General features: G+C 41.1%; 4 protein-coding genes across 4 annotated transcripts in view; 2 read left to right on the top strand and 2 right to left on the bottom strand.

Annotated features, from left to right (window-relative positions):
- eml5 (EMAP like 5) overlaps nt 1-18,308 on the top strand; it is a 38,523-nt gene extending 20,215 nt beyond the window's left edge. Inside the window, exons 15-42 of the mRNA XM_073483943.1 lie at nt 156-261; nt 694-787; nt 3,507-3,607; nt 3,732-3,925; nt 4,255-4,366; nt 4,950-5,077; nt 6,218-6,359; nt 6,447-6,599; nt 7,416-7,547; nt 7,658-7,746; nt 8,370-8,546; nt 8,690-8,891; nt 8,976-9,102; nt 11,013-11,091; nt 11,721-11,850; nt 11,984-12,082; nt 12,545-12,565; nt 13,062-13,235; nt 13,342-13,550; nt 13,754-13,911; nt 14,038-14,152; nt 14,251-14,439; nt 14,622-14,794; nt 15,659-15,821; nt 15,927-16,030; nt 16,125-16,278; nt 16,789-16,889; nt 16,982-18,308. Of these exons, the coding sequence (XP_073340044.1) occupies nt 156-261; nt 694-787; nt 3,507-3,607; nt 3,732-3,925; nt 4,255-4,366; nt 4,950-5,077; nt 6,218-6,359; nt 6,447-6,599; nt 7,416-7,547; nt 7,658-7,746; nt 8,370-8,546; nt 8,690-8,891; nt 8,976-9,102; nt 11,013-11,091; nt 11,721-11,850; nt 11,984-12,082; nt 12,545-12,565; nt 13,062-13,235; nt 13,342-13,550; nt 13,754-13,911; nt 14,038-14,152; nt 14,251-14,439; nt 14,622-14,794; nt 15,659-15,821; nt 15,927-16,030; nt 16,125-16,278; nt 16,789-16,889; nt 16,982-17,018 (3,663 nt within the window). The 3' untranslated portion in view covers nt 17,019-18,308. The remainder of the gene's footprint in view (nt 1-155; nt 262-693; nt 788-3,506; nt 3,608-3,731; nt 3,926-4,254; nt 4,367-4,949; nt 5,078-6,217; nt 6,360-6,446; nt 6,600-7,415; nt 7,548-7,657; nt 7,747-8,369; nt 8,547-8,689; nt 8,892-8,975; nt 9,103-11,012; nt 11,092-11,720; nt 11,851-11,983; nt 12,083-12,544; nt 12,566-13,061; nt 13,236-13,341; nt 13,551-13,753; nt 13,912-14,037; nt 14,153-14,250; nt 14,440-14,621; nt 14,795-15,658; nt 15,822-15,926; nt 16,031-16,124; nt 16,279-16,788; nt 16,890-16,981) is intronic.
- A 148-nt stretch (nt 18,309-18,456) lies between these two features.
- isca2 (iron-sulfur cluster assembly 2) lies at nt 18,457-20,179 on the bottom strand. Its single transcript, XM_073483944.1, has 4 exons — nt 20,110-20,179; nt 19,716-19,893; nt 19,268-19,383; nt 18,457-19,158 (listed from the first exon to the last, which is right to left on the bottom strand). The coding sequence occupies exons 1-4, from the start codon at nt 20,169-20,171 to the stop codon at nt 18,984-18,986; spliced, it is 531 nt and encodes a 176-aa protein (XP_073340045.1). The 5' UTR covers nt 20,172-20,179; the 3' UTR covers nt 18,457-18,983.
- Nucleotides 20,180-20,585: 406 nt separating this feature from the next.
- Nucleotides 20,586-23,089, top strand: LOC141011142 (NPC intracellular cholesterol transporter 2-like). Its single transcript, XM_073484381.1, has 5 exons — nt 20,586-20,668; nt 20,914-21,020; nt 21,848-21,955; nt 22,080-22,252; nt 22,535-23,089. The coding sequence occupies exons 1-5, from the start codon at nt 20,661-20,663 to the stop codon at nt 22,619-22,621; spliced, it is 483 nt and encodes a 160-aa protein (XP_073340482.1). The 5' UTR covers nt 20,586-20,660; the 3' UTR covers nt 22,622-23,089.
- Nucleotides 23,090-23,411: 322 nt separating this feature from the next.
- gskip (gsk3b interacting protein) lies at nt 23,412-27,339 on the bottom strand. The gene is made up of 3 exons (XM_073482830.1): nt 27,088-27,339; nt 24,809-25,054; nt 23,412-24,577 (listed from the first exon to the last, which is right to left on the bottom strand). The coding sequence occupies exons 2-3, from the start codon at nt 25,049-25,051 to the stop codon at nt 24,419-24,421; spliced, it is 402 nt and encodes a 133-aa protein (XP_073338931.1). The 5' UTR covers nt 25,052-25,054; nt 27,088-27,339; the 3' UTR covers nt 23,412-24,418.
- Between the last annotated feature and the right edge of the window lie 51 nt (nt 27,340-27,390).

Raw genomic sequence — 27,390 nt, forward strand, 5'->3', positions numbered from 1 at the left:
AATATTCAATGATTTTTTTTTTTTACTTTGGCTTATGGCTTGTTAGAGATGAAGTGACAGAGATTCTTTCCGGCATCAGAGTCTAAATTCTCATGTGTAAATGGGTTAAATTAAGTATGATTGTGTCCATACTTTGAATGTGCTTGTCTTTCCAGGTCGGCAGAGATTCCTCCATCCACATATGGGACACAGAAACGTTAAAACCCATGTCTGTCTTAAGGGGTTTCCACCAGCTCGGAGTGTGCGCTCTGGACTTTTCTGGTCAGTGCTGCTCTCTCACACTGCTTTTAGTCCTCCGATCCAGACAAATTCAACATAACTTACTTTATGTATTCACAAATTCTTCCAGACATCCTGCTTTCACAGGGGAACAAAAAGATTCTTTTACACATAAAAGAAAGGGTCAAATTCACATGACACCCAATTTACAAGACACCAAAAAACCTATTCCCGCTGTCTTTTAGTTGCAGCAGTCTGACAGCATCAAGGTAGAGCTGTTCCTCTAGCTTCCTTTAATTGGCCCCAGAAAGAGGCAGTGCTGTGATCTGTATGTCAGTGTCGGTGAATCACCTGCCGTAGATCAAACCCACTAGGCTGCTTTCATGTTGCTAACAAGGGTCAAACTTCACTGAAGCAAGGCAGGAGCTGGCTCTGTCCGTGCTGTACTGAATGGTTTTGGTTTTCCCTCCACAGCGGATGGCAAACGGCTCGCCTCGGTGGGCCTGGACGACAATCACACCATTGTGCTGTGGGACTGGAGGAAGGGGGAGAAGCTGTCTGCCATGCGGTTAGTACAGTTATATTAGAGCATTTACATACTTCAAAGTGTCCCCACATCCCAAAAGCTTTGAAATAATGTTAATTCGCAAGATTGTTTTAGTGCTTTCAGTTTAAATATGGACATTCATGGATGAGGGTTAAATTGAGGCCACTTTGCTATGCAGGACTGACAGCGTGATCGATGGAGGAGAGGAAAGAAAGGGAATTACCTTTTAGATTACAAGGCTGCTTCACTGCAACTCTTACCCTGCCAGTCTGAATGGTTAGAGTAGGATTTTGCCCCAGGGCCCAAACGATAGATCTATAATTAAAGAGAATTACTTTCAACTTACATCTTTCATTATCTTATCCTGGTGAGTTTGTGCTCTGCGTATATCAGATTCGTTTTTACAAAGGAACATTGGGGAGCCGCTACAGGTGAATAGAGTAAACACACCATAAAACTTCCCCAGCTGATCACTTACATTAAAACAATTATATTTGTACATATAGTTTTCTGAAATTGTATGTTTAAGTATGCATATGGGGCATTATCTAGTTAAATATGCTCTAATTTGCATCTGAACATTGGATGAAGCCAGGGTTAAATTACATCTCTTTTTGTCACAAAAAAATACTGTCAACAGCAATAAAAAATACATTTTTGTCATATTTTTAGGAATAAAATGTTACATAAATCAGGCTATAAATGACATATGAACAAAGCCCTCTGTAAAAAAAACCTTCGGACTATAGAAATATCTGGCTCAGAGTACGAGAAAAAACAACCTTTGGTTACAAGTTGAGATTTTGGAACCTTTAGTAGGGCCCTGCCGGAGGATCTCAGGCAGCGATCCAGCTCATAAGGAGTTAGCAAATCACCCTTCAAGGCTTTAAAAAACAAGCAGTATAATCTAAAAATCAATTCCAAAACACAGAGGTAACCTTAAGAAAAGTTTCTCTGTTTCTAAAGGTACAGAACAACACATAAAAAGCCAATGGGTTGCAAAAACAATCAAGTAATGAAAGGGATAAATGAACAGTAGTAACCGGGAAAAAGCAAAAGCAATTACACACATCCTCCAAGTCCTGATGGCTGAAACTAATTGGACCATAAAAACTAATATAAAAGGTCTACATCTTAGAGTACATCAAAGATAAAGGGAGACTTACTCTAAGAGCATCCAATGCGACATAATCCTGAGCTCAAGTGTGTCAGACTGATTTCCTGTACCGCTGGAGACAATGATGCAAATGATCACTGTGTACATAGGACGTAAACGATACACGCGACCAGATATGGTGCACACACACCAGCCTTGTACATTTGATGCAAGTGGATTACCTTACCAGACCTGCATTATGAATTGCTGTAAACCATGAGAGTTGTTCATTCATTCAGAACATACTGAAGGATTTTAAATTTCATGGCAGGTAAAATTAAACAACCCCAGGAAACCAGAAGTACCTAACTGGAAAACATCCGCATCCCAAAATATCTTTGCTTTGGCTTTGTTACTCGCTCTACTTGATGTTCATATATAGTATCTACTCCATTGAAATTCCCCCTGGCTAGTTTGGAGCTGGTTGCTCTCCTGCGTGTTGTGTGCCAGGCGCTCACTGCAGCTCAGGGACAGCTTGGAGCTGCACTAATCTACTTTGCAGACCCTGGTGGGCAGTGCAGTGAGGCAGGCAGAGGGAAATGGGGCCTGACAGAGCCAAGCTTGTGCACCGCCACTGTCTAGTCTTCAGCTGGGAGAGGAGGGGTGGGTGTGTGAGGGAGACTGTGAAGGAGGGTGAAGGGTGGGAAACTGGGGAGGTGAGGGATATGGCGAGAGAGGGGTAAGAGAGGATCAGAGATAAAGAGGGAGGAGAGGGGCGTGATGTTTCTTCACTGAGGCTGAGAGTAATGCAGCAGCACAAAGGGAAACGATTAGAGAAATTAAAGTGTCAGATACACTCCATGTCATTAGACAGGACCAGCGACTAATTCTAATGTTCATATTGTGCGACGCAATCAAAAGAGACAGTTACAGGAAGTTTATTTCTGTCTCCAGTGCTTTTGTAATGCTTGTTAGGAAGCTACCCCTAAAATTGCAACCTCAAAATGTGTGGTCACATTAATGGACGGTGTATATAATATAATGCAATAATATAAAACACAGAAAAGTTTGTTACTTGGGCTGTCACAATATCAAATCTTCACTACATAATTATCGTGGCAGAACGAAGAAGTATTTTCAATTTAAAGTCAGAGGGAGAGAAGAGAACAAAATAGAGAATTTTGATAATCCATTCCTTATTAATCCTCTGAGTTCAGTCCTGTCTATAGAATTCAAATACAAGTTTCAGTTTTGGCAATTTTTGCTTTATTTATTTTTTTACAATGTTAATCCCGCTTAACACATTTGTAGGATGGATTTATTGTGTCTATTCAGAGACATTTTATACTCCAGACTTAATTTGCGACTCAATTTGGTGATAAACACACAGAAACAGAAATCGAGGCATATTTCTGCATTTCTTTGCCATCATTAAAAAACTTCAGTGTAGCCTGCTTAATGCGCTCGGCCCTTGTATTATTGCTAACAGCCACAGTAGATACACTCTTTTAACATTTCAAGTTCAAGTTTACTGTTCAACTGTCATTCAAACTCTCAAAAATAATGAGAGAGATGAAGATGAAAGTTGTGCAAATGTAATGTTTTTCTCCATGCATATTTTGTGATGTGAAAATTCTTTTTCAGGGGGAGTAAGGACAAGATATTTGTTGTCAAAATAAATCCCTATCTTCCCGACAAGCTCATCACAGCTGGTGTGAAACATATGAAGTTTTGGCATAAGGCTGGTAAGTCCCCTGGGGTGTTTTTTTTTTACTTTCTTCTTCGAATAGAAGAAACTCTAACAAGCAGAACTCTTTCTTAACTGTCTTCCTGTGAGTTGACTGTCTGCTTCTCTCGCTCTCTCTTCAGGTGGTGGTCTAATTGGGCGCAAAGGGAACATGGGGAAGACGGAGACCATGATGTGCGCTGTGTACGGCTGGTCGGAGGAGATGGTGTTTTCAGGCACATGCACAGGGGACATATGCATCTGGAGGGACATGTTCTTGATGAAGACTGTCAAGGCTCATGACGGCCCCGTATTCAGTGTGCACGCTCTAGAAAAGGTACCACAGGGAAACAGGCTCTTTGACTGACCAGTGAGAGCTTATTTATAGTATCTTAGAATATCTACAATCCTGTTTCACTCTCTTGAGTAAACTGAGAATATGGACAAAGGTTCCATGGCTGTCTGGCTCACTCTTTGAGCAGTTAGCAGTTAAGATATGAAAACTCACATCAGTTAATCAAGCTTTTGAACTTTTTTTTTGTGCAACAGATGGTGTAAACTATGCTAACATTATGCTCGTATTTTATCATAATTTTATTGCATCAGTATCTATCTGTCATCAGGAGATCATTGCAGCATTAAATGTGAAATACATTGGCTTTGTAGGGATTTGTGACTGGAGGAAAGGATGGTATAGTTGCTCTCTGGGACGACACCTTTGAGAGATGCCTCAAGACCTACGCCATCAAGAGGGCAGTCCTAGCTCCAGGCTCTAAAGGTAAAAACATCATATGTTTCAATGCCAAATCTGTTTTAGCTGAAATAATTAAGATTTCCTCCTGTGTACTGGCTCTGTCACGTTTATGCAAAAATGGACCCAAATGCAAGACACACACAGGGGCTGATAACCAAAGTCCAAAATCCAAGTAACAAAAGGGCAGGCAACAAAAACTGGCAACAAAAAGGCAGGCACAGGAAAATACCAAAGTAATACAAAAACTAAGGACAAATAAGAAACACAGGGAACAAACGAGGATCGGGGAACAGGCATAAGAACACAGGAGACACATGGATGAAAACAGACAAACCAACAATGAGTGAGGGAACAACACAGGCTTAAATACAAACTAAACTAACGAGGGGATGAAGTGCAGGTGGAGAGACACTGGTGCCAACAAGGCTGATGTGAGAAAATTCAGACTGGGGAGGAACACTGCGAACACTAGTGGGCAGGAAGTAGAAGGTGACAACAAGACACAAGAGGATATAACCACAAAATAAAACAGGAAATCAACAAACCAAAAAACCCACAACCATGACAGGCCTGAGCTAAGGTCTGACTTAATTCATTGACTCTGCAGGGTTGCTTTTGGAGGACAACCCCTCCATACGTGCCATATCTCTGGGCCATGGCCACATCCTGGTAGGGACCAAGAACGGAGAGATCTTGGAGGTGGACAAGAGCGGCCCCATCACTTTGCTGGTCCAGGTGAGATACAGATAAAAATAACTCAAAACCTGTCACAAATCTGATTTTTTACAGGACATCAGATTCCACCTGAGCTTCATTATCCCAGACAGGGTATTCATGAGTAGTTTTTCTGCAGTGTGATGAACTGTGGGGTGACATTTTCTAAGTTAGTAAAGATTTGAAAGGTTGAAGATGACAGGCTGACATGTTCTCTGACTTCTTTTTTATCAAAGTGTCATTTTTATTGCACTGTGATGAAGTGGTAGGACTGTTGTGAAACTTGGTCATGTATTCAAGGGTTCCTTAACTACTTTGAATTTCTTAAGCTGTATGCTACAGCTTTAAAGCACCCACAACAAAATGACAACATGTTGCCGTGATGTGTCACTTAAAACAAGTTTCACATCAGTGCAGGTTGATTTTAAGCATTGTATTTAAATGAATAGAAATTATACGATATATAGATATGTTCAATGTCAAAAATACTTGTGTGACGTCTGTTCTCCTCTCTCTGTATCTTATAGATGTGCCTTAGGATTTGTGTTAAAGTGATATCTGCCTCTTGAAAACTCTTTATGGCTGCAAACATTTAAACTGAGAAAAACAGTCTGAAATATGCTCTGAAATATATTCAGCCATTATAGATACTTATCCACTCTTTGGTCAAAACATACAAACCTACCAGCATAGCCCTTCACTGCAATTAAAACACAGCTGCTGTTTCTATTTCACGCAGCAATGCAGAATCACCAAGGCGGTGGCTCTAAATGACGATGAATTATTGCCGTTGAATGGGAGATTGTTAATTTAGTTAAGTGGTCCTGCAGTGTCTCCCAGGCTCCTGTGATTGTAGGCAGACGGAGTGAATGCTATTGATTGCCCTTTTCCAAAGCTTTAAAATATACAAGCACATTCTGATGGATGGGATCAGCTGATGGGAGAAGCAAAGGTTGTCCTCAGTTATCTGGTGTATAGACAAAAGTATCCTTTAGAATATCAAAAAGAATAAAGCATGGGGTATATATGGCTAATCTGATTGACTTAGCCCACTGCTGATTTTAAAGGACGGTGACTTTATAGTTGTGACATCACAGCTTTGGTTATAGGGCCCTTTTTGTTAAATAGATAAATCATAAAAGCTGTTGGATGTGTCTGCAGGGTCACATGGAGGGAGAAGTGTGGGGTCTGGCCACCCATCCCCATCTCCCTCTCTGTGCCACCGTCAGCGATGACAAAACCCTGCGCATATGGGACCTCTCGCCCAGCCACTGCATGCTGGCTGTACGCAAGCTCAGAAAAGGTGAGTCACCACTCTAACAGATGAGTGTATTCTCTGACAGGAAGTGCACTGGTCCCAGGGCTTTAACTAACACATAATCCACCACAGGCGGCCGCTGCTGCTGCTTCTCCCCCGATGGCAAAGCCTTAGCGGTTGGCCTGAATGACGGCAGCTTCATCATTGTGAACGCAGACACCCTGGAGGACCTGGTGTCCTTCCACCACCGCAAGGACATCATCTCAGATATCAGATTCTCTCCAGGTCGGTAATTCACCTCCACATTTCTTTACTCTTCGCAAAACTCTTGGTCTGAGAAGTAAATTGGCATCTAAAATCTGTGTGCCCTTCAAAGCATCTTAGTGCATGTAGGATGCTGTGCAGAAGTTCAGCAGGTATACATATTTCCTTCCCGCTGCGAGTCGCGGAGATATTGCTGCAGGCCTGACCCAAATTAATGGTTTTCTGTAATAGGGCCAGACAGCGAGACAGCAAGAGCGGAATGGGAAACAGTGGGGGCGGACAAAGTGAGAGCAAGAAACTAAACTCTCTTTCGCCTGGACACTTAACCTTGATCCTCAATGCAGCAGATCTTATTTCTCAACCCAACACCCACGAGTCCCTGAGAGCCTGAAGTCACTGTACACAGCAGTGTAATGCTGAGCAGGAAGTGGATTTTTGGGAATAATGAGAATTCTTTTTAATTTCTGATATTACAGAAAAGTTCAGAGTCTACAGCCATGACAGGTGCTTTGTGAAGCTGCACTTAGAGATTCATAAAAAACAGTGGAAAGTATTCACATCCTTTACTTCAGTAAAACAACTAATACCACAATCTAAAATGCCCTTAAGGTACATTTTATTGAGCCGATGTATGTCTGTGCATAATTGTGTGCCAATCCATTCAGCAGATGTTGAGATATTTCACTTGATAAGTGAAAACTTTGACCTACTGGTGTTGCCAGAGGGAAAGTCAGTAGGGATGACTGAACAACAGACTGACACCACCAGATGAAAATCCTTAATTCTGTTGATCGCTGGTTAAAACAGACAAATCACTTCTCTCTCTTGTGTTTGCAGGTGCTGGAAAGTACCTCGCAGTGGCATCAGGAGACACATTTGTGGATATTTACAATGTAATGAGCAGCAAGCGGGTTGGGGTGTGCAAAGGATGCCTCAATTACATTACCCACCTGGACTGGGACAAGAGAGGTAAACATGATTCCTTAAACACTATTGTCTCAGTAAATCCTTGCAAACGACACCAATTATGGATTCAAAATAGTTAAGCATCACGTCCCACTGGGCTTTTTCATTCACAGGAAAACTACTCCAAGTCAACACAGGTGCTAAAGAGCAGTTTTTCTTTGAAGCTCCTCGCGGCAAGAGGCAGACCATTCCGGCCACAGAGGTAAGCAGGGAGAAAAGGCACAGGAGCAGACGTGGTTATAGTGCTGTTGGCCCACTTTTTCCCTTCGGGATCAGAGGAGGCTCGGGGAAGGGCAGTGAAGCATTAACACGGCCCACTTTTCACCAGTATCTTTCTAATTTTGGCAGTGGAAGTGGGATAGTGTTTGGGGTCCCTGTAATACATCGTGACATTCACACACCTTGGGAGGGAAGCATTAAGAAAATAAGGGTCAGAGATGATAGATGCTGCTAGCTCGTGTCTCGATGGAGCTTCAGATGTCCTCCTCTTGTCATCATGCTTGACATTTTCCTCTGTTCCTCACATTCATTTCACTCTTCCATCGTTCACTTGTTCACAGAATTATTATTGACAGGCTGACACAGTGAGAGGCTTTTGTTTAGCTTGTTAGTTTATATCACATTTTTCAAATAGACAATTTTTCTGTGATGGTTGGTGATGACGTGTGCTGTTTTGAGCTGTGCCTCAAGGGTCTATTCTCAGCCCCATTTTATTTATTTTATTTTACCTATAATATGTTGGTGTTCAAGTTTGCCGTTTGCTGTAGTGCAGTTTTCAAATTGTCTATGTAAATGAATCTTTACTTACTTACTCTCTTGGCTCAGGTGGAGAAGATCGACTGGAGCACATGGACGTGCGTCCTGGGAACGTCTGTTGAGGGTGTCTGGCCTTTGATCAGTGAGGTCACTGAGGTGACCGCTGCCTGCCTTAGTAACGACAAGAAGGTGCTAGCAACAGGAGATGACTTAGGATACGTCAAGCTCTTCAGATACCCTGTCAAGGTACGACACACTGCATAAGTCTGTGTATTATCTGGTTTAGTGTCTTATGACTTAAGGCTCATGTTTAAGGTTTATGCAAATTATATGCTAATTTCTGTGTTAATGTCACAAGTGTTAAACAAATGTTGTCCCTCTTCCCCTAGGGAAAATATGCAAAGTTCAAACGCTATGTGGCCCACAGCACACACGTTACCAACGTGCGATGGACCCATGACGACAGCCTCTTGGTGACAGTCGGTGGGGGTGACACGTGCCTCATGATCTGGGCCCATGAGCCTGAGGGCCACCGGGAATTCAAACAGTGTGACAGCGAGGAGTCGGACATCGAAAGCGAGGATGACGGAGGTGAGAGATGAGCTTCCCTCTGAGGTTTTTTTCTCATCAAATGTTTCTGTTGCTAAAATCCGTGTCATTCCTGTCTTTCACCAGGTTACGACAGTGATGTGACGAGGGAGAATGAGCTCAACTACACCATCAAGGCCTTATCCACCAACATGCGACCTATGACGGGTGTGAAGCCCCACTTGCAGCTGAAAGAACCCTCTGTGGACGAAAGGTATTCCTCAGTGAAGCTACGATGTTGCAGAAAGATGCTTCTGAGCAGTCAGAAAATAACTTTTAGTACGAAAAATAAGGCTTCTGCGTCAAGATGAAGCCAAACCTGCCTCCTTCAGTCAACATTTTCTTTTCCTGCGTGGGATTCTTGCCCTGTTCCTTGAAATAACTCAGCCTTTTCTGCTCTTCTTCTTTCCTTCAATGGCTGTCCATCTGTCATTATCCTGCTTCGCTCTTTAATTCTGCTTGAAGACAAGGGGTGGTCAGGTAAGCTCTTGTGTTCATGTACAGTATGTTGATATTCAATAAAAGAAAAAGTAGTGGTCATGGTTGAAATATGTATGATTATAGAGGACTACATTCAGAGACTATAACACATGGTCAGCCTACTTCCTTCACAATGAGCAAAAACAAAAGAAAGATATCGAGACTCAAAAAGTGTCAAAAAGAATCTCGGAGTTTTATAGAAATGCCTTCATGTCTGTTTCCTCAGTAAAAACCTACCAGAGTTAATTAATTATTCACATTTCAGTGTTTTTTTTTCCTCCCACATACAAACTTGTTAATTCACTTGCTAATGAGCGGCTGCTCTGATTGACAGGACAAATTGGGCTAAAAGTTAAATTAGAGCTTGAATTTAATTTATTTTTCCAATTTAATTGTCAGCAGAACAAAGTAAATGGGTTGTGCAAAAAGTGTTTTTAATAGTGAGTGACTCTGGGGAAATGGCACAATTAATGTGGATTAACTTCACACATCAAACTAGAGGGAATGTCAGACATGTACTCATATAAAGATATTTGAAGTTAGTATTGTTTATATTTCTGAGCTGAAACAGTGCCGACAATCATGATCAAATCTTCCATCATCATAATCTGTCTTCAAGTGTGTCACAGACCTTTGGTGTTCCAGCTTTATTGATTTCCACACTAGTTTTATTTCTTTTTTTCTTTTTTGCAAGCATCCACGCAGCATCAGCACGGTGCTGACTCATGTGTTTTATGTCCTCAGTGGCTGAGGTGTTGTGTTTCCTGTGTGTCCACCGGGCAGCAGTGAATGCTGTGAGAAACCTTTTTTCTAATTCTTGTTTTTTTTCTTTGTTATTGCTGCCATGAAGAGGGTCAAGGTAAGCTACTTACATTCTGAGCACAGGTTTTTTTTTAGACGTCTCTAGATTAAATATGAAGCGAGTGGCACAGGGGAAAAGTTTTCTTTCAGGGATTTCAGTAAGAAAGCCCTTTCTGGCAGAAAGCTTTCAGCCTTCAAGGCTTTCTAACACGTGGGGAATAATGTGAAAAGGTCTATTTAAAAGGTAGGGAAGGTGATTCTGGAGAAAGACAGTCGATTGTTGAGTCTCATTCCCAGGTCTTCAAATACCAACATTTTGGGTCAGTATTCAGCCCTAAATTCTAAACCAAAACATCGTTATTTGACAACCTGGGAATGAGGTTCAACAATTAACCATCTATCTCCATAATCGCCTTCCCTTCCTTTAACCCAAACCATGATCTTTTCCTAAACCTAACCAAGTAGTTTTGGTGGCTAAACCTAACCAAACTGCAACTGACTTGTGTCTACTGAAATGTTCCCCCTCCGGCACCTTATTCTTGTCCTTTCATTCCTTTGCTGGTTATACAAACTCTGTACACACTTGTGATACAAGAAGCCTTGACATTGAAAAATAAAAATCTTCTCATCTGCTCATTCATCACACCTTAACTAGTGTAACTCCTCCTTAACTAGTGTAAAAAAAAAACATGTTTTTTCCTTTCTTTTGAGATAAAACACCTCATATTCGTGTGCACATATGAGCAGATGTTTATGGAATATTTTTCAGCAGCATCATTATTGTCATCATTATCATGATAAGCAGCTCTGCGGCAGCCATCTTATCCCAGCCGTCTGTTTCAGGCCTCCTGTCAGCAGAGCGCTGCCACAGCCGGAGAAGCTGCAAACCAACAATGTTGGCAAAAAGAAGAGACCCATTGAGGTAAGAAGGACCTCACGTTCTTATTGAAATGCAACAAACTTGTAGATATATATATACAGATCGTCAACTTTAAAGATATAATATGGACATTCCCACAAATATGTTTCCAAAAATGTTCAAAGCCAGTGAAATGTGTAACTTTAATCAAGATAAGGGTGCATTTCAATTGGTCGCTATAACAAACGTGACTAAACATCGAACTTTAAAACATTACCTCGACTATGAACATTTCTGCCTGAGGCATGTCAGATAGATTGTCGTCCACAATGGTGGCTGTTAAACAATGAAGACTCCCATGATCCCACGCTACTTCATAACATCATCAAACTAAGTCTTCTGTTTTCATTGTTTTGATTGAGAGGCCCCTAGCAGCAGAAATAATGTGCATTTAAGTAAACAGAAGCAGTCTTATCTCTGTCAGAGCAGCAAGACATTCAAAAATGCTGCTTTCTAATATGATTATTTGAGCTGAAGACACCGTGTGCTCATATTCTGTCCAGACAGCCTCTCTCGGGACTCTAATCGAATAATCACGTGTTACTTCAGCCTGCAGCTGGCTCCGAACATCTTAGTTGTCATGGTGTTGACCTTTCTGACTTTCTGGCGATCTCTTTCTGACTCTCCCGCAGGACCTGGTGTTGGAGCTGGTGTTTGGTTACCGTGGCAATGACTGCCGCAACAACGTGCACTACCTGAACGAGGGGGCGGACATCATCTACCACACAGCCTCAGTCGGCATCGTGCTCAACTTGACGACCTGTAAGTAGACAGAGTGCAGTCTGGAACACTCTCTGACTGTGTTACTATTTCCTACCTGAAAGCAAGTATAACATATATGTGTTTGTATTTTTGTATCTGTGTGTGTGTGTGGGTTGGGTGTGTTTCCTCACAGCCTGCCAAAGTTTCTATGTAGAACACAGTGACGACATTCTGTGCCTGACAATCAATCAACATCCCAAATTCCCCAACGTGGTGGCAACTGGCCAAGTAGGTATGTTTGTGAGAAGTTGACCTCCCGTGTCACCAGCCGCCTCATTTTTTCTTCCCTCTATCCTGTGCTGTGCGTTGTGCAGGGGGATTACTGTACAAGCCAGATGGCCAGCCCCCTCCTGCAAGCGTATCCGTACTATAAAGCAGCTAACGAGCAAAATTACAATTTTTGCATACATGAATAGTCGTGGGATTGTCACGCATGCTGCATTTTTCACAGACAGACACACATAAACAACTCCGTGCTGGCAGAAATTTAATGACAGACGATTTGTGATAGCAGTTCTATCACATTTTGTACTCATAGCTTTTATGAATTCTGCATAATTTGTGTAAATTATCTAAATATGTTGAAAGTAGAAGGTTTTGTCGAATGTAGGAACCACTATTGCTCAGGAAGTCACAAATAATTCACAAATAATTTGTTGGTTCTGTCAGATAATCTGATTTTCCTTGTTTGCAGGTGATACTGGTGACATGTCAGGTAAGGACGTTTTAGAATTAGTCTTAATGTAAAACAGGAAACATGGTGTTAATAACTATTGACAGAAAATCAGTCACTTTTGGCTCATTATATACTCTTTGTTACTGCCATCTAGTGGCCAGTTGATTTGAGGTCTTTACCTCATGCAAACTTGGTTATTTCTATGAATGATTTTTGGAAGTGTTTCCTCTTTCTAGTAGATTCACATCTCGGTTTACATGATTTAAAAAGTTATGAAGGCATGTCTAAACTCTAGCCTATCCCTTTTTAGTCGTAGGGATTTGCTGAAGGAGAAGTTCACCCAAAAATGAAAAATTTCAATTTGAGTATAGAATTTACAGAAATCCAGTTAACAAAGCAACCCAGTAATAAGGTTTTAGGAAATTAGGTTAAAGGTTAAAACATGACACAAGTCATACTCAAGGAAGAAAGAAGATCTTTAATAGTAGTTACGAGGATTTAAACAAATAATTCCTTTCCCTTCTTTGTCCGTTAGCCACGTCTCCATCCATCCATGTGTGGGACGCCATGACCAAACAGACGCTGTCAGTGCTTCGTTGTTTCCACTCCGGTGGGGTTTGCTCTGTCAGCTTTAGTGCCACAGGAAAACTCCTGCTGTCTGTGGGCCTGGACCCTGAACACACCGTGACCATCTGGAAGTGGCAGGAAGGTAAAAAAAAAATCTTCCCTTAAACTTGGTCCTTATCCTGGGGATGAGAGAGTCCCACCACGGTTGAGAGATCAGGCTGTCATCACACTCTGCTTTTGTTTTTCAGGTGCCAAAGTGGCCAGCCGGATAGGTCACACCCAGAGGATCTTTGTGGCTGAATTTCGGCCAGACTCTGACACACACTTTGTGTCCGTGGGGATCAAGCATGTGCGTTTCTGGACGTTAGCTGGTCGGGCCCTGCTGAGCAAAAAAGGTGTGCTGAGTTCTATCGAGGATGCCCGGATGCAGACGATGCTGTCTGTAGCATTTGGAGCTGTAAGTGACTTCCAACCAATCATTAAATGAAGTGTTTGAAACTTTTTTGTTTGGATACATTACATTTTCATGATTTGACTCTGCTAATATTTAAAGCCAATGAAATCCAACACTGTCTGCTCAAATGTGCTGTGAATTGTTCTTGCATTGCTCGCCCTGCTCTCTTAGGCCACTAGATTAGTGCAGATTTGTTTTCTTTTCAGAATAACTTGACATTTACAGGTACCATTAGTGGGGATGTGTGTGTGTGGAAGGAACACATTCTAGTAAGAATTGTGGCCAAAGCTCATACGGGCCCTGTGTTCACCATGTACACCACACTGAGAGACGGCCTCATCGTCACTGGAGGCAAGGAAAGACCGTGAGTGCTGTGCAATTATGTCCTCATCCACATAAATCTAATACCAATCAGAATAAATACATAAGAGACAGAAATGCATATATTTTATTTAAAGCTGTGAATGTCATCAGATGTTTTCCTCCACAGCTCAAAGGAGGGTGGCGCTCTGAAGCTCTGGGATCAGGAGCTGAAGCGCTGCAGAGCATTTCGATTAGAGACTGGACAGATCATAGACTGTGTTCGCTCTGTATGCAGAGGAAAGGTAGGAAGTTACAGATGATACTCCACTCAATAAAATGATCCAGCTAATTCTCCTCATCTCATCTATGTTTTGACACGTTTTACTCACTGCTCTGTCAGGGTAAAATCCTTGTGGGAACCAGGAATGCAGAGATCATCGAGGTAGGAGAGAAGAATGCAGCGTGCAACATCCTGGTGAATGGACACATGGACGGACCTATCTGGGGCCTGGGCACCCATCCCTCCAGAGACGTGTTTCTGTCTGCGGCGGAGGACGGCACTGTTCGTCTGTGGGACATCCCAGAAAAGGTCAGACATGCATGTTACCTTCAACCAATCAGAACTCATGAATTATTCCCAGTACTTCCATATTTCTCTCATTCTATAAAGATATGCTTATATTAAAGAAAATTAACATGGTTTCCTTCATTCACAAAATCATGTAAATAACACGTATGTGCTGATTCTGCATGGCCTTGTGGGGACAACAGAAGATGCTGAATAAGGTGAACCTCGGTCACCCAGCGCGTACCATCAGCTACAGTCCTGAAGGAGACATGGTGGCCATCGGCATGAAGAATGGAGAGTTCATCATCCTGCTGGTTGCCTCTCTCAAAATCTGGGGCAAGAAAAGGGACCGCCGCTCTCCTATCCAGGATATTAGGTACTAATAGTCAGTCTCAGAACCCATCTGGGGGCATCGTCCAAGGTGTTGCAGGGTTTCTGGTGTAGCTGACAGATATCTGGATAATCAACCAGGAGTTCCTCCTCCTATGCTGGTCATTGTTTCCAGTCCTTTTTCAGCTTGAGACACAAAAATGGAGTTGGAGTTCAGGGACATTGTATAAGACTGGATTGTTTAACTAGCTTATCTGCAGAAGAATACAGAAAAAAACTAAAAAAAAAGCTAAAATGAGATATGATTGGTTCAGATTGCTGTTTGGCCAATTTGTTCCACTTCTTTTGCTCTCCACATGGACTGTTTACCTGCATGCAACCAAAGCCAACTCAAACATGATTGGTCAATACTACAAGGGCTTCAAACAGAAACCAGATATCCAATATCAGAATCTTGTTTCTTTGGCCTACAGACTCTACAGATATCTGATAATAAAGATTAGGTAATGATAATAGAGTGTGGGACTTTACACTAGGTACACTAGGGTTGGAGGCTTTTTTATTTACAATATATTTATTATTTCTTCCCTCCAGATTCTCAAAATTAGTTTGGAGCCAATGTTCTCCATATTGGCCCAGTACAGACTGTCCAGTTAGGTCTCATATGAAACCCAGTCAGAACCACATTATCTGTTAAGGCAAATTAAGGCCACAAATCAACATAATTATGATAAAATGTAATGCATTTTCATACATTTGTTCATTTGCATGTTCAGTTTTATATTGAAAGATGTTGAATAATTAGTTTAAACATATCAGGATCAATATTTGTCTTTGTAGAGAGAAACACTACACACTACAAAGTAAAGCTGACACTGATGTTCTGTAACACTGCACGTCTTTCTTCCAGGTTCAGTCCAAACTCTCGTTACCTGGCCGTAGGCTCCACTGAGAGTGCAGTCGACTTCTACGACCTGACACTCGGCCCGCAGCTGAACCGCATCAACTGCTGCAGGGACATCCCCAGCTTCGTGATGCAGATGGACTTTTCAGCTGACAGCGCTTACATCCAGGTAAAGACTGTGTGATGGCTCAGCAACTTTCCAATGAGAGAAATGTATGTTTGTCACAGTCGCTGGCTGGCTGTATGATGTCTAACCTCTAATGCCTTGAAACAGATATCCACAGGTGCTTATAAACGACTGGTATACGAGGTGCCGTCCGGAAGGCAGGTCACAGAGCAGACCCAGATTGACAGGATTACCTGGGCCACCTGGACAAGGTGAGAATCACAGTGTACATATAAGGCACATATACAGCATGCTGGAACAGCAGAGCCACAAATGTAATTCCTTTCTCTCTCTGCCTGTGTCTAGTGTGCTTGGGGACGAGGTCGTAGGGATCTGGTCCCGTAACACTGACAAAGCAGACGTCACCTGTGCCTGTGTGTCCCACTCGGGCCTTAACATTGTCACAGGCGATGACTTTGGAATGGTTAAGCTGTTAGACTTTCCATGTCCGGAGAAGTTTGTAAGTATTGTTTTTAATATATTATTTTTCCTCATTGTTATTTTGCCTTTGATATCACAAAGCCACTATGTGTGTAATTTGAAATTTCTTGACTTTGACGCCCTTTAGTGGTGGTATCAAAAAAAGATGCCAAGGAACGCTGAAAACAATGCATCTTCTAATTAATGTAATTAAGTAAAGAGTATAGTCTTGACATGCTCTAATTAAAAAGTGTCATGAGATAAATATCGTTGTGAATTGGCGCAATATAAATACAATTTACTTGACTTAATGTATGTAGTTATTTTCCACTAATGGTTTTGCATGAGATGGCTGCATGATAACTTAACTCCCTTTATATCATATTATCACTGGACCTTTACACACCCTTGTATTTCTGTAACAATGTCTATGTGTCACTGCGGCTTTACATGAACTCAACTAATAACAATGCCGCTTGACAGGTACATCTGTTGGCTGCAGTTTAGAAAAGAAATACCACTTGGATGATGTGTTTGTGATCTGTTTTAGGCCAAACACAAACGCTTTCTGGGCCATTCTGCTCACCTGACTAATGTACGCTTCACAAATGGAGATCGCTTTGTTGTAAGCGCTGGTGGAGATGACAGAAGGTACGACTGAGACTCCAAATGACAACATAGTTTACACACAATATGACAATCACATACTAAGCAATGCATCCATTACTGTGTGTCCTTTCTAGCCTCTTTGTGTGGAGGTGTGTCCATGCCCCTCACTGAGGACCACACCTGGACCATCCTGCCTCAGAGAGTCTGGGCGTCTCCTGGCATGACTCTCCACAGAAACAAAAGGATGCATTGAAACAAAGAAGAAGAGGAGAGGAGAGACCTGGCAGCTTGTAAATGAGTCAAAGTGGTGATCTGATTTACTGCCTCAAAACTAGGTGCATGCAGTTGTGCAAGGCTCATTTTCATCACAGAATTAGTCCTGATTGTGAACACAGATGGAGGGAGTCCAGCCCTGCTCTCACGACATCACGTCATCATTTAAAAAAGAAAAGAAAAGAAAAGAAAAACACCTCTCTAACACAGTATGTGCATATCATTTCAGTGAGGGATTATTTTTTTAAGAATGAAAGTATCTGTGAACATGTTCCAAATGGCAGTTTGCTACTTGGCAGGTGTATGAAAATGTGTCACTGACGATGCCATTTTTAAAAACATGTAGCAAACTGAATTAGCCTTAATCTGAGTGTTCGATTTATGAGGGTTTGGATTCTTTTTGTATTATTTCACTTTTTGGATCATGTCGTCCTTCGTTCTATTTTTTACTGGTGATTCCAAATCCTGTGGCCTTCCTCCTGAATGTAACATCCACTGTTATGTTCTGGATGTCAGCATGCCAAAGCATACTATGCACTGTACACCTGACCTGGTCACTGTGTTACCCTGATGGTTCATTTATGGTTTGTTTATGTGGTTGTGTTGTTGACCGGTTGACCTCAAACCTCCCTCAGCAGTGTTCCCCTCATGACATGTAAACGTGTGCGTACTTGTTTGAGGACTCGTTTGTGGTTAGTGGGTGTGCATGGCTTACTGGAAGACAATCCGTCCGAACCAAATTCCTCAGAAAACAAAAAAAGAACAGCTGTAAAATTGATGTTTCAATGCACTGTTGCAATTCTTTCAGTCACTTTTCAGTGTGCTGCTACGACGTATTACTGTCGCATTTTCATGAATATGAATGGTGTGACTATTTTAAACAGTAAGTTAATGTTTTGTGTAATCAGATATATTGCTTAAATGGAATGTTTTATCAAGAGAGAAAATATGAAAAGTGCAAAACATTTTGCTCCTACTACAGACTAACTACAAAAAAACGTTGCTGCATATTTTGATTTACATTATACCAGTGTAAATATCATTTGTACATATTCTTTTTGTATATTTTTTGTGAGATGTTTCTTAAATTCCACTTTAATAAAAAAAAAAGGCGACCATGAAGTTGAGTGAGATGCATTCACTGACTATTATTAATGCTGAACATGTAAAACTAAACGAGTTAATGAAACAACAGTGCTGAAACTACCCTTTTATCATCAATAAACACTTCCTGTCTGCCCTTTCATTAGTGACAACAATTACCTTTATGAACCCATTCTATCATACATCATATCACCAATTTGCATTCTGTGTATTACATTGAAATAACTCAAGATCAACTTTAAATTTTATTTTAGATGACATGAAATATAATAAAGCTTAGCTCTTCATAGATATGGCCTATTTACATATTTTACACACAAAATAAAATCTAAGCACTGAATACTCAAACACTTCAACTGAGCCTTTGTTTTGATTAAATACATCACAAATCACAGGTGAATACTGTGACTGACAGTTGCTATCTGCAAGTTTCACTGTGACACTAAATGTAGTTATTGGTGATTTAAATTAGGAATTCAAAGAGAGAGTCTTATATAATATCCTAAGTTACCAGTTTATTAGGTACACCTGCCCTGTTAAAGCCAATCCCATATAACCCTGCAATAAATTATATCTTTGTGAAACTTATAATACAATATTATATAATTTAAGTAAACACTGTCAGAGAGGTGTTGAATTATCTCTATGGTAATTGTTATTCTGTCGTTATTAGAATGCATTTATATTATGAATTTACTTTAATATTCTAATAAACTGATAAATCGGGATATTAAATAACATTGATGCACTGAAACAGCCTCATAATTTGACAGAGAACGAGCTGCCACAGGAGCAGCCATGATCAGCTTGGGGATTCTTGAGCACTAGAAAGGTGGAGCGGATCAGCTCCTGGGTGAAGTCCACCGTGGCTCCTTTCACAAACTCCAGGCTGTCCTCATCCACGATGATGCCCACTCCTCCCTGCTCAAAAACTCTGAAAGCAAAGCAGAGCAGAATAGATTGGATTAACTAAAAACACAATCTGGAAAACAAGGAGGCCAGTGTAAACCAATGTTTTGACAGCTAGATAAGTGGCTGTTTACCTGTCATCTTCAGTCTTGCCACTTACAACAGAAAACTTGTACTGGAACCCAGAGCAGCCTCCTCCTTCCACATGTATCCTCAGGTACTCGCCCTTCTCCATGATTTCGCCTAGTCTCTGGAATAAAAGAAGGACATGAGGATGATGGATGAAGTGCAAACAACACAAAAACAACACATTAATGAACTCAGTAGCTGCAGGGCAATGGGTTTTAACAAAAAAAATGATGACAATGCAGTTGCTCCACAGTCAACATTGGCTGAGACTGACGATTTTTGAGGTTTTACACAAATATTAATAAAACTCCAAGAAAATCCACATCCACAACATCTATTTACCATCCCTTATGTCACTGGAGCAGCGTCATGTAGAGTTTTTGGCGTGTATAGAAACTTTCTTTTAAATGGGATTTTTAGACATGGAATGACAGGAAATGGGTATCTGCTGACCTTCACACATGAGTCAGTGAGGTATACTTTATCTTCAGATGGACCTGACACCACTGACTTCTGCTGGGCTGAGGCGCTGCTGAAACGCTGAAGCCCCGCTGTAAAAGGGGGCAAGGGGTTTTGAGGAACCCGGTGTAACTGGTGGCTCACATTGAGGTTGTTCAGAAGAGCAGATGCCCTGCAAAACAGTGTTATTATGTGAACATCAGATCATGATGAAACAAACAGCAAGGCTTGAGACGTCACTGACCCTGATGCTAACTAGCATTATAGCTAACTTGCTACCTCTCTAGCAAAAATTCAATGTACAGCTTCTTTTTGCCAAGAGAAACGGTTTACAGATTAAAGTTTTGTTCACGGAGATCCCTAATGACATACGGGAAATTAACGTTACCTGGCAAGGCTCAATATTTTCGACTTTGACGCACTTATCATTGCTCCTCTAACGAATGACATCTTCCATAACAAATGTTTGTAAGTCCCTCCCACAACATGTAACGAACGACAAGACGCACTCTTATTGGCTAAAATGCGTGTCTGTCAAATAGACACGCCCACATTGTTACCAATACGGCTATTTGATTCGTCAGTTTATCTGCCAATCTTGAGGTGTTTCCGGCTGAGGCCCAGATGTTCTTGTAGAATTTCAAACCGCAGTTTTGCCTTACAGGTACAACTTCCCTACAAGATCCACCAATGAAATGCTTACGTTGAGGTTTGGCTAACAGATAACCGGTTGTCTTGTCTTGCTTTAGGTTTTTGATCAGCCAATTATAGCGCAGGAGGCAGGGCCCTGACGCCGAGGGAGTTTCCTGACAGGTTGAACTCCGGGCTTAAAAAACAAAATGTCCTGCTAATAAATAGGCGTTACACGGAGCTCGTGATACTACGACATAAAAGGTGCGGGGCGGTCATCGTTGTCATTTCGGAAGCCGACGAAAGCGCATGAAAAGGTACTTTTTGTTCATTTTGACTTCTATGTACTATGCTAACCAGAAGATTCGCTGTTTGTGTCGTTTCCTTAATACCAGGCAGTCGAAGATAATTTATTTTTGAGTGTGTTAAACTTTGTAATCACTGCCACACATGGGGAAACAAACAAGAAGTCATCTGTTTCAATACTTTCGTGCGGACTGCTCAGAGTCAGACTCGTCTGATGTGTATTCATGTTGCGTAATAAATATTTCCTCGTTTTTAGGGTCACACAACACACACAAAGAAACATGGATGTCCGGACTGGCTTTATCGTTGTGTTCTGCTTGATTGGATTCACCTGTGCCACTCCGGTGAAATTCATAGACTGCGGTAAGTTTCACTCCACCATCTTTGAGAAAATGTAGCCACTTCTCTGTATGTTAAATGGCCAGGCGTTGACTTTGAAGTACAACTTCCTTCATGTCACCCAAATGTTTAATTGCCTATCAAAATTGTCTAGTCATTTTCTGTCTTTAACAACTAATTGGCCCGTTTCATTCCTGGATCTGTATATGTCCTGCAAATGTACGCTGTCCCTGAACACACTTAATTAAGTGATGCACCTGCACATTGACACCTCCCACATGATCTCACCTTTTGTGGTTTTTCAGTGTTTTAATAAGGGCTTTCCCTATTGGTCGAATGGCACTCCAGGTGAGTGTCATTTGACCAACAAGGAAAGTTCCTAGGTTTTGTTTTGTTTTTTGTTTTGTTTTTTTCTTTTTTGCACTGCGCCTTTTTTCTAAAAAACTGAAACGGTACAAAATGTACTGACTTTTAGTCTCTAACAGGGATGAGAAGTTAAAGAAAATGCTAGCGCCTACATTTCCCATAATGCCACTCAACAGTTTCTTTCATTAGACCGCCTGACATCAGGGTTATTTTTGCAGACTATGGAGAGCTTCCTCCAGAGCCACAAGATTCCTTACTCATCGCTGTATGCACTGAAACAATGAGTAGGGCTGGGCCAAATGGTTTTGATATTGGGTAACTTAAAGACTGTCAACACAATGTCTGAGTAGTAAGGTAATCTAATCTATTCTGTGCTTTGGCGTAATCTGGAAGTACATTGCGAACTACTCAGTTTTCTTGTGTGCTTAAAATGGAATCTCATTAAAACCATGTTTATTAATTTGTTTCCTCTTGTTTCTCTTCAGGCTCAACTTCTGGCAAAGTATCCATGGTGGACATTGACCCATGTCCCAGTCAGCCATGCCAGCTACACAAAGGACAGGCCTATAGTGTCAACGTGACCTTCAACAGTGGTAAGGAGGCTATATACTGTATTTTAAAAATGCTTCAGTCAGGTGTGTGTGTGTGTGTGTGTGTGTGTGTGAGTGAATGCGTTTTCCTTAAACTTTTGAATCTCACTGTCATTTTCTGTCGTAGCTGTGGCAAGCCAGACGAGCAAGGCTGTGGTTCACGGCATTATTGCTGGAGTTCCCGTCCCCTTCCCTATTCCCAAGGATGATGGCTGCCAATCTGGAATTCAGTGTCCCATCCAGAAGCAGCAGAGCTATCACTATTTGAACTCCCTTCCAGTGAAGACTGAGTATCCAGCTGTAAGTACTCCATGTGACATCAACAACAATGCTCTTAGCTGGTTTTATTTAAATGTAACCAGATTACTAGGAGTGTGCAAACGGTTGCTACAGTTCCACTTCTCCATACTGGGTAAATATTTCTACTGTATGCCTCAACCAAACATGACAGACCAATCTACAAAAGGATTTTGTAACGTTTTTTTTAAAGATGTGTATTTTTGTTTTCTCCTTTCACTTCCTCTTTACATGTAAGTGATAGAAAGCACACCTTGTTCACTAATGTCTCTTCTGTATTTCTAGATAAAGCTGACTGTGGAGTGGGAACTGAGAGACGACGACAAAAAAGACTTGTTCTGCATCAGGTTCCCAGTTCAGATTGTGAGCTAAACTAGCAACATTACCTCAGACTTGCAAGTGTTTTTTTTGTTTTGTTTGTTTTTGGCTTTTTTTTAAAAGGGATTCAACTTTGAGTAAAAATCTAAAGAATGGAAATGACTCCAGTCAAGATCTCATTTTAATCATTCACCCAAATTATTTTTAAGATGTACGTCTTTCAATAGTTTGCAAGACTTTGCCGCACACCTTAAATTCTACTGACCTTTTGCTCCGATCTTCCTAACAGTCAGTTTTAAGAGCTGTGGAATAATGTGGTTTGTGTGAATGACTGAACTACATTCCCCTACAGTGCAACTGTCTTGTCTGACTTACTGGCTGCTGTGTAGTCAGAAAAATTACATGCAATACCTGTTGTTTTTGCGTAAACTTTTGTAATATTTCTTACTGACCGTGTACTACTGTAAGACATACAAGCTTGGATATGAAAATGAAATTCTAATAAAAGATATCTAATATGTACCCACATTGCATCATGTGTGAATTTTTACAATAACATATTTTGATAGTAAAACTTTTGCTAATAAGGGCAATTTCAAACTCCAGCAATACACTTGTTACTCTGAATATTGCAGCTGAACTTGTCACTTCCTCAAAAGCAGCATGTGATGTTGCAGTCACTGGCTGAGCAGTGGGCAGGAGACTAATTTTTTTTTTTTTTTCTTTCCAAGAAAATTGCCTTGCAAGATGAGCATAAACATCAACTTGAAAACCTTGGACTAATATCTTTTGTCTACTGTCACACATTGTAGATGGTGATTGAAGTTTAAAAAAAAAAAGTGAGTTTGAATTCTGATAATTTTATTGGTCTGAGCAAAGGCCAGCAAGGAATATCTGTGAATGCAAAGGTAACATGTTTTCTTAGATTTCACAACACCGACGCTCACAAGCTCATAATCATGTCATATACACAATAAACCAATATTGAAAAGTCCAGTACAAGTCTAATAAACGGCTGTGCATTCTGACAAAATGAACTAAAAGTTAAAACCAATACAAAAAGTATTTTAAACCACGAGGATAGCCTTGAAATTTAAGCAAAAGTTTGAAATGCAAGCTTGAGTTGCAATGCACTGTATGGACGGGAAACAAAGATAAAATCCCAAACAATTAACTTGATAATTGGTTTATGACATCAAACCTTTCAAATAAATTTTAAGTTTCTGACCTCATTATCCATGTGAGAGGACAACCCCATTATCTTCAATACAAAATGTACTTTTCTAACCAAAAGTCAGTTATTAAGGCAGCATGTATGAGTTGCACTGAAAGAATACAGCTTTGGCTCTTTCACTGAGTCACCTGCCGAAAAACGAACAAGTTGTGTATATTGGATCAGTAATCAGGTCACAGCTTTAGTGCAAGCAAGGCAGAGGTGGGATCAGTAATTCACATAACTTGCTGCTTTCTTTTTCTCAGATCATAGCAATGAGTACAAAAAGGTGCAGAATCCTCAAACACTGCACAGGTACAAATGTGTAGCGTGTAGAAGCGGGAAGATCTTTCCACAGTTAAAGTCAACACACAATGTTGCAAAAGAGCCCATACAGCCAATCCCTAGCAGTCACTAAAGTTAACTAACATGAAGTCATTCAATGATATGAAGGTCAGAACAAAGCAAAGTCGATAGGGCAGGGTACCCCTCATTGTAGTGGTAGCTAGGCAGGTGGACATCACATAATAGGCTATAATATTTGAGCAGACTTGGTTATGGTTGGCTCATATCCAAATACACCCACATCATCAACCTCCCTTCCACTTGTACAGCTTTTGCAGCATCTTGGTCCTGTTTTATTGTCCGTTTTGCTTCAGTCTCTCCAACCGCTGGAGCAAAGCATTGCCAAAGGCTTCTCTGTAACCGGGACTCAGCTTGTCCAGAAGCGAGTAAACAGTCTCGTGATACTGGGTGCTCAAATCCTCGTCCACTTGATCGAAGGCGTAGCCCACCACCTGTTTGGGAGATGATTTATTGTCAAAATCAGCATCGTTTGGGGTCTGAAACACGCAGAAACTAGAAACCACTGTGTGAGTGTATCTCACTAAGGCTGCATTGTTGACTATTTTTAATTGATTAGTTGTTTGGTTTATAAAATGTCAGTGTTTCCGAAAACCCAAGATGATGAAAATAGTCTGTGATTAATTTAATAGATGACAACTAATCGATTAATCATTACACCTTACCCTTAGTCCTGCCTCTGTGAGCTCCAGACAGTACCGGTTTCCCTCCCTTGTTTCCACGTTTATGTAGGCCACGTCTGACGCACTGTCGAGATTTTGTGACACGTGCATTTCAGAGACAGCAAAAAGTACGTCATTGACCACCGCTTCTGCTTCCAATCTCATGTCCTTGACGTCACCGAGCACGACACAGTCCTCATCAAATGAAGAGACGATGGCTTCCTCGGGCTGGCAGTCTATCTCCATCCCCTAAAACAGAACGACATTAATGACTCAGCTGAAGCCCAGATGTTACTGTGTGCTATTAAAACCTGCTGACGGAGGTCTCCATAACACACACTTTGTCTGCTCTCGACTGTCATGGAAACAAGATGTACTCGTTGGACTTAACACTTATCTACACTGAGACAGTAATTACGTAAAAGAATGTATTTTAACTACACCTGTAACTTCTGGTCATAAACCTTTATACATATATATTTGTCCAGGGTTAGCAGGGTTGTGGTTCAGCTTGCAGTGACGGTGTATCACGACATGTTTCTGGAAAGGTTAAAAAAAAAAGCAGAACTGAAACAAATGTGCATCGAACCGTTCTGTGAGGTTTTTTGTGCTAAGTTGACTAATTTAAGTATATAGCATCTGCTATGAGAGACACTTCCTTCTTCCCTGACATAAAAACACACACAAACAAGTTTTATGAAGAATACAGTGCTGCACTGGTGTGCACCTGCTAGGTTTTTTGTGTTACTGTCCATCATTCAGATGTAGGTGTTGCAGCAGTATACCAGTTTAAAGGTATTAAGACAGACTGTTATCACACTGTGCACATTTGCTTATCTAAGGTATTGAATTTAACTGTATTAGTGTAGTGTTAAAAATAGATATATTTCAAGCTCACATCAAAATTCATGTCCATCAGGACGGAATATTTTGGTGCATTTGTTGAACAAATGTAATTTGTTTTGCTCCATTGATGCCTCGGGGCAGTCTGTGGTGCAATCCTGTATGAGACTCTTCCTGCCTGTCAGCTGAGGCCTCTTCGCTCGCATCTGGCTCTGTCATTGTTGATTCTGCTGGCTGGATGCCTTTAGGGGCAATGAGCGCTCAGTAATGACGGCTGATTGTGAAACACACATCAACCTTTACTAAACCTGTTCCTTCCACCTTATTGACCTCAACCGAATGAGGATGCTACAGGTAAAAATCTGTCAGAGATATATTATTATTGTTCATGCCTTTGTAATTACACATTAAACCAACACACAGCACCAGTTAGGGCTCCAAGTTGTCTGAACCGTAACAAAGTCCCACTGTCCATTTTTACAATTACATTAGGCAGATTAGATTTAGATAAAGATAAGAATAGACACTTGCAATGTCTTAGGTTTTCAAGAATGAACCCTCAATGCTGAATTGTGCTAATCAACAAATCGGCAGATTGAACTATAGTTGAAGACCTACTGGCACATTCACCTCCATTCAGTAGAGGAGGACGTGTTTCGATCCTTTGCTTCAGTAAAAGATACATAATCAATTACAAGCAAAAGCACTGCAGTGGCATATTAAACATCATCAGCAAATTGTACTGCTGTAATTGTAAGTTTTAAGTAAATTGCAGGTTTTAATGCAGAAAAGGTGTGTTTTAGGTGTTGTATTAAATATTATCTAAATATCTAAATTTGTTAATAATTAATAAGATAAATGTAGTGGAGTAAATACAAAAAGGAGCCTCTGAGGTAGAAATACAAAGTCTCATGACATGGAAATACTCAAATACTTCAACTTTGTACTGAAATGCAGCACTTAGTAAATAGAGTAAATATACTTAGTTACTTTCCATCGCAACATGTTGATTTATACTTTTAAAAGCGGCCTGACAGCGACATCCTGAGGACTCCTTCTTGTGTAGGAGGCTGAGGAAAAATATCGCTGGTTGCTGTCCCTCCTACAGACATCATTGATCATCATTAATATTGTATACACTTCATGCAAACGCGGTAATTCGGCTAATCAACACACTGGTAGTTAGCTCGACCGATACTGTAGCAAACTTAAAAGGCTAACGTGTCAAACATTTTGGGATAAACTCAGGGAAAACTAACATCCAGCTCCTGCACTGGTTCAACAAAACTGACCGCTCTGTGGGCCATGAACGCATTTCAGTCACTCTGTTTATATCTAAAAACGTGCATACTGCATATAAATAAAAGATTCACAGCACGTTTGATGTGATTTATTCAACAATAATCATTTCTAAAACAAACTGCGTTCATTTTTCTCACCTCCTCGCTGGTTTGCGCTCTTCCGGGCTTGTGGAAGCTTCCAGCCCACTCGGAGCTCTCCTCAAGTGGAGAAGGATCAGTCAGATGAGCGCTGACTAGCGACAGACGGATCACTTCTGAGGCTCAAAATTGTGGACAACCGGAGACTGACAAAAAATCACGCCGCCCCCTGTTTCTATTCTATGTGCTTCGTGACTGAATAACTACCTAAATGAAATCCTGACCCAGTAAATTGTCCCACGGACCACGCAGTTCCGCCATGTTGTGACGTCATTGGCTAATCCCGCCCCCGGAGTGTGTAGG

The sequence above is a fragment of the Pagrus major genome, chromosome 16 (assembly GCF_040436345.1).
Source record: "Pagrus major chromosome 16, Pma_NU_1.0".
In the NCBI taxonomy this organism is placed as follows: Eukaryota; Metazoa; Chordata; class Actinopteri; order Spariformes; family Sparidae; genus Pagrus; species Pagrus major.